This window comes from Cyprinus carpio, chromosome A9 (genome assembly GCF_018340385.1).
Source record: "Cyprinus carpio isolate SPL01 chromosome A9, ASM1834038v1, whole genome shotgun sequence".
NCBI classification, from domain to species: domain Eukaryota; kingdom Metazoa; phylum Chordata; class Actinopteri; order Cypriniformes; family Cyprinidae; genus Cyprinus; species Cyprinus carpio.
The window spans coordinates 12,563,913-12,581,769 of record NC_056580.1 but is presented as its reverse complement, the minus strand read 5'-3'; the positions used below and the strand labels follow the sequence as shown (position 1 = coordinate 12,581,769).

At 38.4% G+C, this 17,857-nt stretch overlaps 1 protein-coding gene across 1 annotated transcript; it reads left to right on the top strand.

Moving 5' to 3' along the window:
* Window positions 1–954: 954 nt before the first annotated feature.
* LOC109096351 (AF4/FMR2 family member 3-like) lies at window positions 955–17,224 on the top strand. Its single transcript, XM_042763535.1, has 18 exons — window positions 955–1,341; window positions 5,476–5,553; window positions 6,041–6,074; window positions 6,929–6,986; window positions 7,558–7,609; window positions 8,068–8,105; window positions 8,450–8,642; window positions 10,522–12,579; window positions 12,715–12,824; window positions 13,202–13,361; window positions 13,592–13,725; window positions 13,839–13,902; window positions 14,899–15,035; window positions 15,335–15,406; window positions 15,514–15,607; window positions 15,746–15,795; window positions 15,887–16,080; window positions 16,258–17,224. Exons 1-18 carry the CDS (start codon window positions 1,273–1,275, stop codon window positions 16,377–16,379), a joined length of 3,717 nt encoding a protein of 1,238 aa, XP_042619469.1. The 5' UTR covers window positions 955–1,272; the 3' UTR covers window positions 16,380–17,224.
* Window positions 17,225–17,857: the final 633 nt, after the last annotated feature.

The following is a 17,857-nucleotide window of genomic DNA, read 5'->3' as shown; positions in this document are numbered from 1 at the left end:
GACAGAAATCCACAAACCCCATGGCATCAGGCAGTGAATTTTGCACAGGCAAGTACCACTTACATTTCCTTATGAAAATATATTACGAGCATGCATGGTTTAATAATGGGGGCAGTTTTTATGTCCGTCAAAAATTTGTCAGATTTATATTAGTTCATTCTGGCTGTTTTAGATCTTTGTGTGCATATGTTGTAGAATTAAAATGGCTGTGTTTTCTATAAACAGGACAGCAAGAAGTCGAGCTGATCAATCTCGAACGCACCCAGTGCAAACCTAATGCATCATTGTTTGGGAAACAACAAATCAAGATGGCAAGAAGGTGTCAGAAATCTGTCATTTTAGGATTTTTAGTCTCCAGATGTTTCTATGTTGGACAAGATTGTGTGTGTCAGATGTCAGGAAGCGTCCTTGCAAGTTGCACACAGACACAAACAAAAGACATGCTGCACTGATGAGTGAATGAAAAATCGGTTTCATAGACAGAGAAAGTGCATGTCTCCCTAAGCATGACCATAAATTGTCTCCTGGCTTTCACAATACATTAAAGCTGCTAGGCTCTGTTTGCATGTTTATCTTTCTTTTCAGTGAAATGTATGAAGCAATGTGGGGGGAGATGTACACCAACAGATCTGGGAGTATTCAGTGAGTAACAAGGTTATCTCTCTATCTATCTCAGCACACAGTCAGACACATCTGGAAATTCTGTGGAAGTCATTTCTTGCCTAATCATTTTCTGTGGGTATATAACAGTTTGCATTCCATTCTTCCTCTTAAGAGATATAAGGCTAAGCTCTTACATGTATATTTTAAGATATGTGTTTGCTTTGTTAAAATCATCACTGATGTTAGGCGAGGTCTCCCTTACAAGCATAATAGATAGATAGATAGATAGATAGATAGATAGATAGATAGATAGATAGATAGATAGATAGATAGATAGATAGATAGATAGATAGATAGATACTTTTTTGTTTGTTTTCCCAGAGGTATTGATGCTTCAGCTTCTCGGTGACTCTGTCTCCCTCCTCCCCGCTTGCTTACGCAGGAGTGTTTCTACGAGCATCTCCGTTCATCGCCGTCATAGCGCTCTGACGCGATGTTTAGGTGACAGCGCCGAGCTTTCGGTCCGTCAGCCTCCGCCCATCGCGTGCTTCCACAGAAACACCGACCGTGGCTCTGAGATGCGTAACCTGTTGACGCTCGTTCTCATGCGCTGCGCGGTGCTGCGCTCCTGTATCTGCCAAAATGGACTACTGAAAAATCGACCTCAACATGCCTACCATTCATGGAAGTAAGGGAAAACTTGCACGTGTTTGTTTCATGCTTCACCACGCATCCCAGGTTAGTGTCATAAGGCGTTTAATTCAATTGTTTTCAAGGAGAGATAAAAACATGATGATAACGAAACTTTTTGTTTGGTGTTATCCTATTTTTTCTCTAGATTTGATTTGTTTTTATTATTATTTTGTATTGTTATTATTGATGAATTTCTACAGAACATTAAGGGGTGCAGTCGCGTGCAACCCGGTTTCTTGCGTCCTATACTTTAACAAATGTCAACTATTTTTAAAACACAAACTTTATATATATATATATATATATATATATATATATATATATATATATATATATATATATATATATATATATATATATACACATGTGATGTGCAGTTATTATAAGTTGTTGTTGTTTTTTTTTACATAGCCTACCTGTGATGTGCAAATAGCCTATATGGTAAATTTGTAAATAATGGCTGTGTTTATGTTTTGTCAATGTTATGTCCGAAGTTGATCCTCACGAATCGCTTGCTGTTGCTATGGTTATCTCCGCGAACTTGAACACGATTTCTTATCTCATCGCGAGAGTCTTTTTAACGTTGGGTAGAAATAAGTGTCCTAACTAACTTGCAATCTAACTTTTGTCTCCGAAATGTTTGAAAACGCTGATTGTTGCTTTATGTGTAAGGAATAATAAAAACAGTTGAAAAAGATGTATTTAGAAGAATCATGCGCTGTCATATCTTTATAGTCTACACTGACAGAGCTTCTGAGATGTGATGCTTTATGGTTTTGTCAGTTGAACTGTTTTCCGGTGTGAGTACCTTTGAGCGCAACTTGGTGTTTTCGGTTTTGCTGTGTGGCGCGCGCAGCTTTGATTAGATGGTACATTCAAATTCAAATTTTTAAATAGCGACTTCCTCTTCTGTCATTCTGGAGAGCTTCTTCAATCTGTCAAGACAATCATCACCTGCCTCTCCTGCTGTTACATCATGTTTATCTCTGCGCTTTAGTATCTCAGTTTGGACTTCTCCACTGAGACCAGAAGGCGTCTAGGGGATTTTGCACGTTGTCTGACTAGGTTCGCTTGTACTAATATTTACAGACGCATATTTGGGTATAATAGTAATTTTAAAAAACTGGGAGAAGAAGAATTGAAGATCAGCTGAGGGCGCAAAGAGGACCAGTACTAAGTGAGTAAGGTTATAAATGCACCTAGTTTAGCTTCTGAACTTTGGGAATTTCTCCATCTTGCTGACACACACACACACTCTCATTCACTGCTGCACTCATCCAAACACACTGGCTTCACAAATGACTCATGCTCAATCATTCCGAAAGTTATAAAACGGGTGTTGTGAAGAAGGCTTATTATAAAACAAAAAAGTAAGGGATCATCAAAAAATACATCATAATTTCCTACAGCTGTGTGTGAGTCAGCTTCTACACTGAAAGCATTTGAGGACACTTATGTATATTTCAGTTCAGACAAGTACATGTGTGCAGACCACCACTATGGCACCCAAATTACCTGCAGATGTCAGCTGTGCCGCATTTATTCAGCTGCAGTGTATTCCTTAGATTTGGTGCTCAACTTATAACAGGTGGTATTATTTTGATTGGAAATCACCTGATTGTTCAGATATTTTTCAGAGCACTGCTCAAAGATAACATTCTTCTCTTATAGATACCTGTGTAATTGCACAATACAATACTTTTGGTAACACTTTATTTTTCAGTGTCTTTGTTACATGTACACACTCAGAAAGAAAGGTACAAAATCTGTCACTGGTGTTACACCTTTGTACCGTATTCACCTCTAAAAAATTTACATATTAGTACCTAAAGTGTACATATTAGTATGTTTTGAAAGGGTACCGCCCCAGTGACCCCCCCCCCCCCACCCCCCAACACATCAGTTCTACTGCAAATACCAGTTTGACTCCTATTCAATATACATCCTTTAATGCTAATGAGATATATAAATGAAATGATCAGCAACTTAGATCCAGACTGAGGACAAATTGTATTTGGAATCATGCTTATGCATAACTGCACTTAAGTATTGGTTAAAAGCACCATAGTCTCTTCTCTGTGAAAAAACAACAAAAAAAAACCTTTCCAAGACACACTCACTCTGACACTGTAAATTAGCATTGGAAGATTATATGATAATCTCTACAAAAAAGGGTTGGAGGCACTGAAGTTGAGTTTAGTGTTGCTGTTTACAAAATATATTATTAAGTTTAGCCCTTCTGGATGGATATTTATGATGCCGCTTGATCGTTTACTGAATGGAATGGAATAGGATTATTCTATGGATGAATTGCTAACATTTCTAGGAATGAGTATTCTAAGTGCTATAGTAAGTAAAGAAATCACCGCAAAATGTAATGCCTTATATGCGGCGTATTTATATCTTTTAGTTTACTAGTTTTCTGTTGAGAGCACTTTAAAATCTAAATGAACTTCAGGCATGTTTTTTAATTTTTTTATTGAGGTCTTCTTTCATAATAAGTTATTAGGTCAAACTATTTGTGTGTTCATGTCATCCCTTTGCCCCAGTTTTGCATGGGCTGAAGGTTTTCATAAATGTAAATGCAGTCTTCAATATCAAAGTTTTAATAGGCAGCCGCCATGTACATGTGCATTGTGCTGCACTGTATGTGTGGGATCATGCTGAATTCTGTGTAGGTGAATGAGCACATAAATAGATGTGTACGTCTTCCCAGGGCTGCTGTTGTGGTCATAGGTATTTTTAGAAAGAGCACAATAGATGTCTCCTTTTCAAAATGGTGTTTTGGTTTTGTTGTACTGTTTCAATTGTAGAAATGCCAAATCAGCAGTCTGCTTTATGATTAAATCTGCCCATGTCAAAGAATCTAAGGAGTGTGCAGACAGAGAACAGTGAGATGCACATACATAGAGAGACAGAGAAGCAGCCGCAGGTTCACCTGGGAAGCCTTGTTGTTGGTGAAGAGAGGTGAATCCTTAGTGACTAAAGGCGGCGAGAGAGATAATGAAGCAGGTGGATGAGAGGGAAGGGGGAAGAGTTATGCTCTGGAGGGAGGTGAGTGTTTTCGAAATATTGCTACAGGCTAGGAAGAACGATTGATGTGTATAATGTATGTTTACGATATGATACTGTTCTACAGTTCGACTTTAGCAGTCTGTGTTGAACACATGGTGGTGTTCAACCTAGTAGTTTATCATCAAGTTGATCCAAACCTGTAAGAGTTTCTTCTGTTAAATAGTGGTTAAATATCATTGTTTGGCAAATATTTGTGAGCACAATCCAGTCATTTCAATTGTCTATGCCATAAGGAATTCCATATGAGGCCAAACAATTTATAATTTTACAAGTTGGTCACACAGATTCGGTGTCTCTGTAAGATGCTATCAAAATATTTCTGTTTGAATATCTGCACCATCCTGACACATGTAACATTGTCTCATCCAATGACCATCTCTGTGTATATCCAAAATCAGAAAATGGAAGTGTGATCAGTTGTCTTTTTTATTATTATTTATTATTTATTGGCATTGGCCAAAATTGCAGTCGTGCAACTTGGCAGCATGGGTGCAGAATCATGCGAAAACAATCATTTGTACCATTGCAGAAATTTTTAAATAGCAGTCAGCCATATATAATTTATATAAAATACTTTTTAATGAGAAAACAATTATTGTGTGCAACTTTTTTGAAACAGTTCTGACTTAATGTTTTACACTCAGATAAATGACTGTCAGACCATGAGCATTTTTAGCTTAATCAGTCAAACACTGCACATCTGTTTTCCTAACGATTGTGAGAGTCGATAACTCATGACCATTTCACACGCTGCTTCCTGCTCTGTGACACACACACAGCCACAAGCACAAATTACACAATAAAGTTTTTACTAAGTAATTTAATCACACATATTATAAGAAATGCCATAAGCTTCCACAAAACCACTGTAAGTTCTTCATCAAAAGGTCATGTACTCTCACTGATGTATGTTAGGTCATTAAGTGGATTAACAGTCACTCTTTAGTAACACAGGATCAAAATGAGACATTACTTCTACAGAGTCTGCTACTGTTATGAGTAACATCCAGGAAATAAAATTTTTGGTTGTCACTGAAAAAGTTCATTTTCCAAACCTGTAAGTCATTTTGACCTTTTAGCCACTGTCCTTTCATCTCTATGTAGGACATGACCCACTCCTGGCCTTACCAGCAGCCCCCAGGGGAAGGGGGCACTCAGCATTTCCTGTACTCACACGCAAAGGTACGCATGCACAGGGTTTATTACAGACTGCAAGTAAGTGTGATAAATTCACCAATATAAAGCACCATCTCTGCTCTGTCTCTGTATATTTATCTTTCGCTCTCCTCCTCTCTCTTCCATATGGGTATTATGCTTGCATTGTTTATTTGCACACACTCATAAATCTGTGTTGTTTCTGTGTTGAGTCACTACAGAAATTATGCAATGCCCAGGCAGCAATGCCCCAAGCACAATGCAGGCCGGTTCTAGGGACTGTAGAGTATCTTTCTACCACTATGATCCAGAGTTTTTTAAAATGCAGAAAATGTACCTGAATTTAATGACACCTGGTTAAACTGGATTTTGGGGGCTTAAGGTAAAAGGTTAGGTGCTAAAATACAGTGTGACAATGTTTAGTATAGTTTAGAGAATTCACCCTTCTGTCTTTTGTCAAGATGCTGTTTGTGTTGATTTGACTGATTTGGTTTATGCTGTTTATCTGTTTTAGGAGGGAAAACAGCCCAATTCACATCACAGACATGGTAAACATGCTACTGTGCAAACTTTATGTTTGGAGCACTGTTTTTGATACATGTCTCTCTGTCTGGATTAGGGATGCACCAAAAGTTATTCTGACTGATACCGATAAGATGATTATTTTCATGTTATGGCCAATAGCTGTTAAATGACTAATAATAAAATTATTTGCTATTTTGTGTTGATACAATTCTAAAAACTAAAATCAATCATTTTAAATGTTACAAGTGAATTAAGGCATCACAACATTGTAATATACAATATGAAAATTTGATATTTATTTTTATATTAACAGTGTTAAAAAAATTACAAAATATTATTACAATTTAAAATAACTTTTTAAATACATCTTAAAATATTTATTTCTTTGATGGCAAAGCTGAATTTTCATGATCCCTCAGAAATTATTCCAATATGCTTTTTTTGTGAAAACCATGATTTTTTTCAGAACTCTTTGATGAATAGAAAACTCAAAAAGAACAGCAATTATTTGATTTAGACAACTTTTGTAACATTATAAAGGTCAATTTAATGTGTCTTTGCTGAATAAAAGTATTAATTTAATTTAAAAAAGTTATACTGACCCTAAACTTTTGAACAGTGGTGTAAAATTAAATATCCAATGTTGACCGATATTTATTACACATCATTTAATACCAAATTGATATGGTACAGATATATTGTGCATGCCTATTGTGTGTGTAATAAGAAGCTTGCTCATCATTACCTGCTTTGTTTTATTTGAGATATCACTACATGATTCACCTATGTATATGTATACACAGCTGTGCTAATATAGCACTGTTTTTACATTCTTCTCCATAATGCTGATGTATTTCTCTCCCTGTTGCTTTCTCAGTGAGGGATGGTGTCTCTATGAGGATGCCCTCACGTCCACTCGTGGCCCCTCATAAATCGTAAGTGGGGTGCACAGCACCCAATCCGTCCATGGTAACCAAGCCCCAGGTTGTGTCTGAACTGCTTCTGCCTGTTCACTTTATTATACCATAAACAATTGCCTTTACAGAAGTCAGTGTTAAACGTCTGTGCATATTAGTGTGTATAATTAGACTGGGCTTCCTGAAATTTAACTGCTATGGACCCACTGCTGTTTAAAACCAGCTTCACATGGAGTGTTAGGCCAGTGTTATATATCTCAACCGTCTCTAACCACCATACTAACTTCATTGACTTCATAAACTTCACTGAGTTAGTATCTAATTACAGAGCAGGTTAACACAGTAGGATAGAGCTCTGAACCACACTACCATAACATTACATCACTGTTTAACATTAGAGCACTGTGTTTATGACCTTTTTCTTTGAAGGTTGTAATGTGATACAATCTCATATAGCTAGACCGTTTGAGGCAAACTCACACATTTAATACACACACACAGATGTGCTGCAGATTGGCTTAACAAATAAGTCTCTTTGTTAAGTGAGTGTGACATTCTCTCATGTTTGACTCTTTCTTTGCCCTCGCAGCATGCTCGCTGATGACCTGAAGCTTAGCAGTGACGAAGATGACAAGGATGAGGTATATCATCAATTAGTATTAATAACTCCCTCACATTCACTCCAATAGTAGTTCTGTAAAAAACAAATTATGATCTCATGTTACACAATTTTTGTAGGAGGCTCTGCCTTTTTGCCTTCTTGGGAAAAATGACACTGCTCTATGTCTGTGCTGCTGAACTTGACATAGTTTATTGAAATTGCGAACGTAGCAAGTTTGATATTTGACTCTAACTTAAACCTACAACACCAGCTCCTTGTACATGTGTGTATCTCAACACAGGACTCCAGGATTATGAGTCATAACAGTCTGAGTCATAAAATACACCAGACTCATGACCTTTCTGCTGTTACTGCAGGACTGTAGCTTTTGCTTTGGTCACGATACTAGTAATGGCCATGAAGTTGAACATTCCAAACTAAAAAGCTCTTTTATTCAAATCTTTGTTATTTATTTATTTATTCTTATCTGTTAATCAGGGAAGTGAGCGAACAACTTCCTGGGCTGATAATGACCGGTAAGTTTTGTGTTTGTAACTGTACCAGTTCTCATTATTATCCATTGTTTGTGTCTGTATGTGTGAGTGTGTGTATTACATACTGAAGAGGTCAGAATATGTGGAATGTGACAGCTGGATGATAGACCAGCCTCTGTTTCTTTTGGCCTTTCAACATGTTCAACCCCCAAACACACACACACACCACTCGTAGTGTTTAGTCTGCATATTTGTTGGGATTTTAAAATTTATTTGATCTTGATAGTCAAGACTGCTGTACATGTAAATGCATTTGAATATGTGGCCTAAGAAGTGCCCGTGCACTTCTCAATCCATATCCTTTGTTTGCATGTACTGACTGACAGCTTGTCAGGCCAGCAGCAGCACCGCACACACACACATGTCGGAAGAGTGAGACATTCTAGCTCAGGGTCTTCGGGATCAGACCCTTCCAGTGAGTGGGAAAGCAGCAGTCAGCGGTCACACAGCCCGAGCCCAGGGACACACAACCGGTGCGGGACACCGACCCAACATCGGACCCTAAACTGCAGTACAGAGGTATGCAGTAGCATTTTTTTTGCCGTGCAGTATGCTATTTCTCATTGCCTCGCTCTCTCTGTTTCCTAGTAGTTGTTTTTAGCAGATGAGGTAAAATGGGATGGTGGGGGGTGGAGAGAGGAATGTTAAGGGGCGGCCGCTTAGACTTTAGAATCTGGGTGTCATGTCAACATGTGGTGCTCCAGATGACTAACTAGATAGGAAGTAGTACGTCAACCTTGATTTCATCACAAAAAGCAGAACTTAAAGGGATTGGTTACCCAAAACAATGAAAATTCTGTTATAATTTTCTCAACCTCATGTAGTTACAAACCTGTATGATTTTACAAAACAACATTGGACCTCACTGACTTTCATTGTATGGACAAAAAACATACAAATATATCTTTGTTTGTGTTTCCCATAAGAAAGAAAGTCATAAAGGTTTGGAACAATGTGAGGGTGAGTAAATGATGACAGAATACTCATTTCTGGGTGAGCTTTCCCTTTGAAACAGCACAGGAAAATAATCCTGATCATAAGTTGATAACAGCTATATTTGAACCATTTTATGCTGTGTTGTGTTCTTATATGACGTTTGGGGGCTCTAGCAAGTCTTACTTTTTTTCATCAGAAGGAGGGATTAAAAGCACTAGTAGCATAGTGCTACACCACCATATGAATGAAGGTGTCTGTGTGACACAGCTGGCTCTATTACTAAACATGCCATCTATTTGGAATCTGTGGAGAAGGGAGGAGGGAACACCATGTGTTTTTCATCTGCATGTAGTCATGTAGTGTCTCTGAGGAGGACGGCTTGGAAACACCACACAGTTCCAGGTAGAGGGGGGTTTGAGGGGAGGGGCAATGGGAAAAGGGCACAAGAGATGCAGTGTCTTTGCTGGAAAGAGAGAGAGAGGGAAAGGGGGAATGTTTGAGTGGAGGAGTTAAAGTTTAAATTAGCTCTGGTCAGCTACTGGAGGCGAGAGAGGAAAGCTCAGTCTGCCCTGGAGCTCAAGTGTGCTTTCAAGTGAGTATTTGCTTTGATTTTGTGGCGTTAATTCAAATGATTTGTAAAGTCAATAGTGAGTATAGCTTACTTTATTACTCTATAAAGTGAGATTATATTGTCATACAGTATTTATATTCAGTGCATTTATTTCTGGTTTGTAATAGTTTAGAGTGAGTGAACTGAAGAGGCATTGTAATGGTGAAAGCAGTGTGAAATTGAAAGAGGGTTTGTTAGGGTTTAAGGAATCTCCAGTTTTCTGGCCCTTTCTCTTGTTCACCCTCTCACCTCCTGTTTTTCTTTTCCTCTCTCTCCCACTGACACACAGGCCCATTTTCATAAATGCTCATATTTCCTGTTAATTTGAATCATTTCTCATTGCCATTATTTCGGTATTTTTTCCAATAATACTTTCTCACTATCACATTGCTGAGTAAATACATTGTCATGGAGTCAGATAATGATTTATACAATCTTCTGCACACATAGAGTGTTTACTTTTCATCAGTATGGTAAAGAATAGAGATGTTCAATAGCTAGAAGTTCTATCTATCTAATATTCCTATGATTAGCCTATAACCTGCCATGATTGACTGTGCATCACCATTATTGTTTTAAATGTGATGTCAAGCCACACACTTCTTTGTTAAAGAGGTTCTGTAATATATTTTCTGTGATACTGTTGTCATCCTCAGTGCTCAAGCGTTTATGGTCAAGAGCAGGTTCACTAATAATAATAATCTTGTAAAGTTTTGTAATCCAGGTCACTCTAGATTTATATTTGATCAAATTCACATAATTTTATTAAATTCAAATTTAGAGTAATATTACTTTACCAGTTTTACCATTGTTACATTCTCTGTCTTGAACTCATGTCCTTGCTCTGTTCAGACGGAGAGCCCACCATCCACACAGTGGCAGCTGGACAGGTGGCTTGAGAAAGTCCCTAAAAATCATCATTCATCTGACCACGACCCAGGTGGAGGACAGCGACGGAGTGCGAAATCTGACTGTGGCCGAGGACCATCACCTGGAAGATACTGGAGCAGAGACTCTGAGTCCAGACGGGATTACAGTCCATGTGAAAGTCCGGTCCCAAGTCCAAAATTTGACTACAGCCCCAGAAACAGTCCTCATCCCAGCCCAGAATACAGTCCATGCCCCAGTCCAGGAATTAGCCTTGTGCCGAGCCCAGTGCCAAGTGTATGTCCAAGTCCAGGAGACAGCCTCCAAGGGAGTCGAAGTCCCAGCCCTTTACCTTTACACCCTCCCAGAAGCCCCAGTCCAAGTCTTTCATCCACCGCAGTACCTAGCCAAGGTACATATCCTCAGGTACAGCCACCTCAAAAAGAAAGTCCAAGGCATATTGCAAGGCCAACCGTTACCTCTAATCCAGCACATCATCCCAAAGTAAGGCCATGGGTACCTCTGGACCATAGCGCCAACCAGAGAAAGGAGTTTAGACCCAAAGACTCTAGATCCAGAGACTCTCGATCCAAAGACTCTAGACCTGGTCCTCCCCAACAACCCCATCATTCCGAACACAACTCAACAGAAAAGTCACACAAAGATCTCACACACAAACCTGAAGCCAAAAACTCTGAAACCACATGCAAGCAAAGGTTTAACTCACCTTCAAACCCCATTTCAAAGCATTTGTCAAAGCAAAGACCAAGCGTTAGCCCAAAACCACAAGCCAGGCACTCATCTACAACTGACCATAGTATTGAACATAATCACAGAAGCAATGAACCTACAGGGGTGTCAATCCACAGTTCACACTCCAAATCAGGCCATTCATCTCATTTTAATACTCTAAAGAGTTCCGAACGTGGTCCCTCGTCAAAATCCAGGGACTCATCCCGAAGCGAAGTCAACAGTCGATCTAGTCACAGCTTGAAGACTAAATCTTTCCCGGATACAAAGCAGTCCATCTCCAAACAGACTTCCCAACAGAGTTCAAGCCCAAAGCCCAAGGTCAAACTAGGGGATGCCCCAGTGCCAAGAACCGGGCATTCCCAAAAAGACCCAAAGCCCAGAGAGAGAGAGCGAGAGGTGGACAACCGAGGTAAGGCCCAGGGAGCAACCCTGGTGCAGACCAGCAAGGAGCAGAGACAAAGACTGGCGGAGGAGCAAGTAATAAGGCGTCGCTGGGTTCGGAGTTCTGAGGAAGAGGAAGACGAGGAAGATAGGAGAACCGAGGAAGGGGAAAGAGAGAGGAAGCGGAGGAGAAGGAGGGAGCAGGAAGTTGAATGGAAGGCAGTGCAGCCCAAGCAAAGACCTCACACCAACAGCCAGCATCACGCTCAAAAGGAATACAATGGACTTAACCTTGAGGAGCAGAGAAGGAAGAAGAGAAGGTGGAACAATGAGGACATTTCCTCAGGTCCTCATGTGACAGACACTAGCCTTTCTCCTCCACTTTCTCCACCTTCCCCTACTCCTGTCATCAAGCCCACTCGTCCATCATCTTCCTCGTCCTCATCCTCCTCATCATCATCGTCGTCCTCATCATCTTCCTCCGAGTCAGACTCTGAGTCCAGTCCACCCCGGAATGTTGCCAAATTCCCTGCAGATTCAACATCAAACCAAAAAACTGTGTCAAAAAGGAGCAATGACAAACAGACTTCTGGCACTGGTGCTCACCCCCACGGGTCGAGCTTAAGCACCCCTGAGACAGATAAACAAGGTCGGGGCAGACACAAACTCTACACACTGGTGCCTTTCGGCCGATCTGAAAAGTCCCCCACGGTCGCACATCGAGGCCTGAGAAAACTTGTTGTGAGGATAGACCTCTCACTTCTGGGTAGAGTCCCTAGTGCAGATGAGATTACCGAGAGACAGTCCTCATCTTCAGCTTTGTCACTGGGAAAGGCAAAAGAAAAGACATCAATGAAACACCTGCATCACTTGGACCAACTGCCGGGAAATGGCAGAAGTAAAAGAAAAGTGAGGAAGAGAAAAGCATCTTTATTTTTAATCAATATATACAAATCTACAATTCTTAAATGAATGTTCTTCTAAATATGAGATTTGTGTTTTTGCATACATGTAAGTTTTTTATTGTGTATTTTACTATATCAGGCTGAAAATGGAGATGCTCAAAGAGAGAATAAGAGAAATCAATCACGTGCAGATAAACTACCAGTGTCAGTCCATAATGAGACTGAGGAAACCTTCAACAAGCAAAATGGGTATATTTAGACCTAATCACTTAATTTCTTTGTGATGAGGAACTTTTTTTTTCATCATGCATCAGTGCTCTCTCTTTGCAGATACAGTTTACGTAATATTAAATAAGCTGTTATCTTGCTCTGAAAGTATAATTTTGTTGATTCAGAAAATGTATACTATTGCAAATACATACAAGGGGATATCCATGAGTAATTACCACTGTACAATTATTGTACAGTGCTGCTTTAGTACATGGAAAGACATAATGGGAAGCCCCTATGACAAAATACAAACTTGAAAAAGGCCAATTCATTGCTATTATTCTTGTCCACTGGGACAAGTTTACTGTCTGGCTCATGCTCATTGGATGATGTCCTTTTTATTGCTGTGTATGCAGATGTCAGGACGATTACTTTTTTTCCAAGAGGCCAGTATCTCCATTGTCTCCTCCATCTGGCATACTGGAGCTCGCAAAACCCTCAGTAAAAACTCAGCATGCAGAGAAGTACCATACACCTCCAGAAAAAGACAAAGATTCAACAGCACAGAAAACACAGGTTCTTAAAATATTACTCACATGGAACACTAAAGTCTTTCTTTCTTTCTTTCTTTCTTTCTTTCTTTCTTTCTTTCTTTCTTTCTTTCTTTCTTTCTGTTTCTTGTCTTGTTTTGATTAAAACCATATAGCAAATCAAGAACCTTGCATGGCCAGTATTGGAAGAGGGTTCTTTACTGGACTTCAAGGAATGTAACAATTGTTCTAATATAATATATATTAATGAAACAGGACCAGAAGACGCAGCCCAAGGTAGAGGTGGAGTGTGTCAGGGTGTCAGGACACCTACAGTCTCACTCTGGATCGCTGGTTCCTGCCTCAAACCTTCCGCTCCACTACAGAGGAACCGTACCTATCAGTGATGTGTGAGTTAATGTCTGTAAATGCCTCTGTTTCATTTAACAGTGCTGTGGCATTTTCATTTCAAATACCTTCCCATAGTTCTTTCCTAATCTCTCCTTTCTTTTCTTCATGTTAGCTCTCATCATGCTGAGTACTACTTGCATGAGGCCAAGAGGTTGAAACATCGAGCAGACGCAATGGTAAAACAGCATTGTGAACGCAGACATTATTAAATATTATTACCAGTGTTGGGGGTAATTCATTACAAGTAACTCGAGTTACGTAATCAGATTACTTTTTGCCAGTAACTAGTAAAGTAATGCATTGCTTTTAAATTGGCAACAAAATATCTGAGTTACTTTTTCAAATAAGTAACGCAAGTTACTTTGTTTTCCATTTACTGATTGATTCCATGTTGAAAGAAAGATTTGTGCGCTTATGTAAACATGATAGATATTGTAGTTCTAGACTAAATGTAAATATGCATTTACTCATCTCACCTGCACAAAAACAGAATCAGTATTCCTAGAAATGAACAAAAACAGTGAAATGCAAACTCTGTTAAATAACACATGGTCCAATTCAACCATACGAATAAGTAAAATGACTATAGTTAAACATCACATATGTTATTTTATTTATTTTTTTATTATTTATTTAGTTATTTTATTTATTTGGTTATTTTCATTATTTATTGCTGAAATTAGATTACAATAAGTGTTATTTTTATTAATTATTTTTTTTGCAAACCCAGCCCAGGTGAGAAAACGTAGTGCAAATGTAATGCATTACATTATTGTAATGCATTATTTTTAAAAGTAACTTTCCCCAACACTGATAACCAGTAGACAAGATTATTACAGAGGTCAGAGTTTTGCAGCCTTGAAGTCACAACCCCACATGCATTCTCAAAAATAACAGACAAAAGCTATCACTGGGGCATTACTTTGTGTGTGTGTGTGTGTGTGTGTGTGTGTGGAATTGCCTGAGATTTTTAGGAATCTTTTTTATGCTGTAAAATTGACTTTTGTTTAAAAAAAAAAAAAAGCTGCTGTATGACAGAAAGTGGGGTCCCAAAGATTATAGAACCCATGAAATAAGTCAAAAAACAAGGATAAAAATTTTTGGTCTGTATCCTCTGTAACTAATTCATCGACTTCTTTCTTTTATCCTTTTGTCTGTATCCCTGTTTGCAGGTGGATAAGTTAGGAAAAGCTGTGAATTATGTGGATGCTGCTTTGTCCTTCATGGAGTGTGGTAAAGCCATGGAAGATGGACCGCTGGAGTCCAAGTCCCCCTACACCATGTATGCTGAAACTGTGGAGCTCATAAGGTGTTTAAGAGTTTTATTTTTCTCTGTTGCTCTTTTTCTTCTTTTTCTGTATTTTGTTTTTTTTTTTCATGGATCACATGACTGGGTAGCGTCGGATGAATACCGACTATGTTTTACCTACAGTAGTGCTATGATGATAAGAGCAACAACAGGCCACAAAACATGAGAATACAATGTCAATAAATTTTATGTTTTCACAATGACCAATATTTGAAAGATGCCAAAATAGAATTGGCCAGAAAAGGCCAATGTTTGTCAGAAGTTCTGTATTGATTTGACATGTTCTATGTGTTGGATAGATATGCTATGAGACTCAAGACTCACGCCGGACCTGGAGCCATTCAGGAAGACAAACAGCTAGCTGTACTATGGTAAATACAACACTGCAAAAATCTTCAACTGTCTGTATTGTCGTTTTGATTTCCTGAATCTTGATAAAGTCTGTTGACAAAACGCAAATGTTGTTTCTGGTTTGCAGTTTCCGCTGTCTTGCACTTCTTTATTGGCAAATGTTCCGACTTAAAAAGGACAACGCTCTAAAATACTCCAAAGTCCTGCTGGACTACTTCAAAGTAGGCAGTTATCAGTTATCATACATCAATATGCAAAAGACAGCTGAAAAAAATACCTACCAATATAGTTTGTTAAAATAGCCAAGTTGACCTGTTCAAAGATTTACTCATTCTTGTAACTGTTTTTACTTTGAATAGAGTTCTCCAAAAGGATCTCACAAACCCCCTCCTTGGAACGATGCTGGAAAGTAAGAGTTAGTTATAGTTGGGCCTTGAATTCATTTACACACCCACTGTGAGAGAGCTTTATGTTGTACATCTGTGTTTGTGCTTTTACAGAGGAACTGTACCTCCTGCCTCCATATGCTCTGTCAATATAATGGGGTCTCACACAGGCAGCTCCCAAAGCAGTGTCATCAGCATTCCCCATCGTATCCATCAGATGGCAGCAAATCACCTCAACATCACCAACAGTGTCCTGTACAGTTATGAGTACTGGGAGGTGGCTGATAACCTGGCCAAAGAAAATAAGGGTGGGTTTTGAATCAGTTCTGTTTGGGAAAACTCAGCTTTTTTCATCTCAAAGGGCTCATTTTAGTAATTAAGAAAAACATGTATTAGCTATTTATCAAAAAAAAATATATTTTTATTCTACATTTACTATTTTTAATATTTATATATTGAATTATTCTCTCTCACACCCACACCAGAATTTTTCAACTATCTGAACACACTGACTGGACCCTTGACTCTGCATAGCAGCATGGCCCATATCGTCCAGTACACCAGGCAAGGGCTTCAGTGGATCCGGATCAGTGCTAATCTATCATAATACCATGTACAGACATTCTCAAACTTAACAAATCACTTGTTTTGCCAAATTAGCAAAACATTTTACAGTGACCTGCACTCTGTGACCAAGGAGGCTGGTTTTGGATCAAGACTGTTTTTAAGCCCAGACAGTAATGAAGAAAATTGTCTGCCAGTTTCATGACAAGTCATGTGGCATCATTTCATCATTGGGAATTAAGGAATGGACATACCTGTGTTACTTCAGCTTACTGAGCATTAAATGTCAAGATATCTGAGGACACCGTGTCAGAAATAATCATGTTTTCTTTAATGCAATCAAGCAGGTCAAATCAAAAGAACCTTGGTCATTCAATTCTTAGCACTTCTTAAAAAATGCTTTCTGAAAGTTTTGAAAAGGAACCATTGTTGGCTAATTCATCATTCATCATGCTGCTTTTCCAAAATGTGCCACATTTTTATATAAGCAATTAATATTTAAAAGGGTTTTATTTTCTGTATTTAATTAAATTGCCGTTACAAATGTCTTTACTGGTTTAAAATAATTTTTGTATGAAGGGTTGCATCATCTAACTTCATTAAAACTGTTTGTTTGTTTTTTTACAAGAGCCTTTCCTAACTTCTTATGTCAGAATCCGTGCATGAAAAAAATCTCTTCAAGATCTGTGAATGTGATTTTTTTTCTTTGTGCAATAAGTCTGAGGTTTTTTACATAATGTGTCATGTAGATGTTTTGGTGCTGTTTTTCAATAGCCAGCATACAGCCATGACTTCTAATGGCATTGTGTTAAGTTGTTGTAAAGTTTCAACTGACAGAAAGAAAAAAACATAATCAGGACTTTTGTAAATTAAATTGTTTTTACTGGATATTAGTAGTGGTATTGGTGATATGTTGCTGATGATGATGATGATGATGATGAACCACGTCAATTCATTTAGTGAAAAATGTATAATTTTTAGACCTTAGCATAAGATCTCTGAAAAACAAGATTATATTTTAAAACAGATGCAAACCACCCTATATGCAACGCGTAAAAAGACACTATAATTATAAGTCATTATAATCAGTAATTATGTCCCCACTGGATACAACAAATGCCTCGTTTGTAATGGATTTTATTGGTTGTGTCTGGTTGTGCTGGGACACGGCACCACAGTATGGTGAGGGGTGTAACATTTCCATCACACGCTTGAGGCATTCGGCCAATCACAACACACTGGATAGCTGGCCAATCAGCACCTCGCTTTTCAGAATGATGAGCTGCGCTTCGTAAAAATTTACGCATTTTAGAAAGGCGAGGCATAGAGGAGCAACAATAATGTACATTATGTGGGAAATAATGTGTTTTTTATAAACACATTGCATTCCACCAAATAAACAAAATAATGTAAACCCTTTAAGAATCATTGATGAAAAAATATTACATATAAAATCAAATAAACATTAAATGTAAAATTATAATTAGCTGTAAATATGTAGGCCTACTTTATAAATAATAT

Excerpts from the sequence above, each read along its gene's own strand:
- LOC109096351 (XM_042763535.1), top strand. The coding sequence starts at position 1,273 with ATGCCTACCATTCATGGAAGTAAGGGAAAACTTGCACGTGTTTGTTTC. Across the intron at positions 8,643-10,521 it reads CCCTAAACTGCAGTACAGAG|ACGGAGAGCCCACCATCCAC; the intron begins GTATGCAGTAGC and ends TGCTCTGTTCAG. Across the intron at positions 16,081-16,257 it reads CCTGGCCAAAGAAAATAAGG|AATTTTTCAACTATCTGAAC; the intron begins GTGGGTTTTGAA and ends CACCCACACCAG.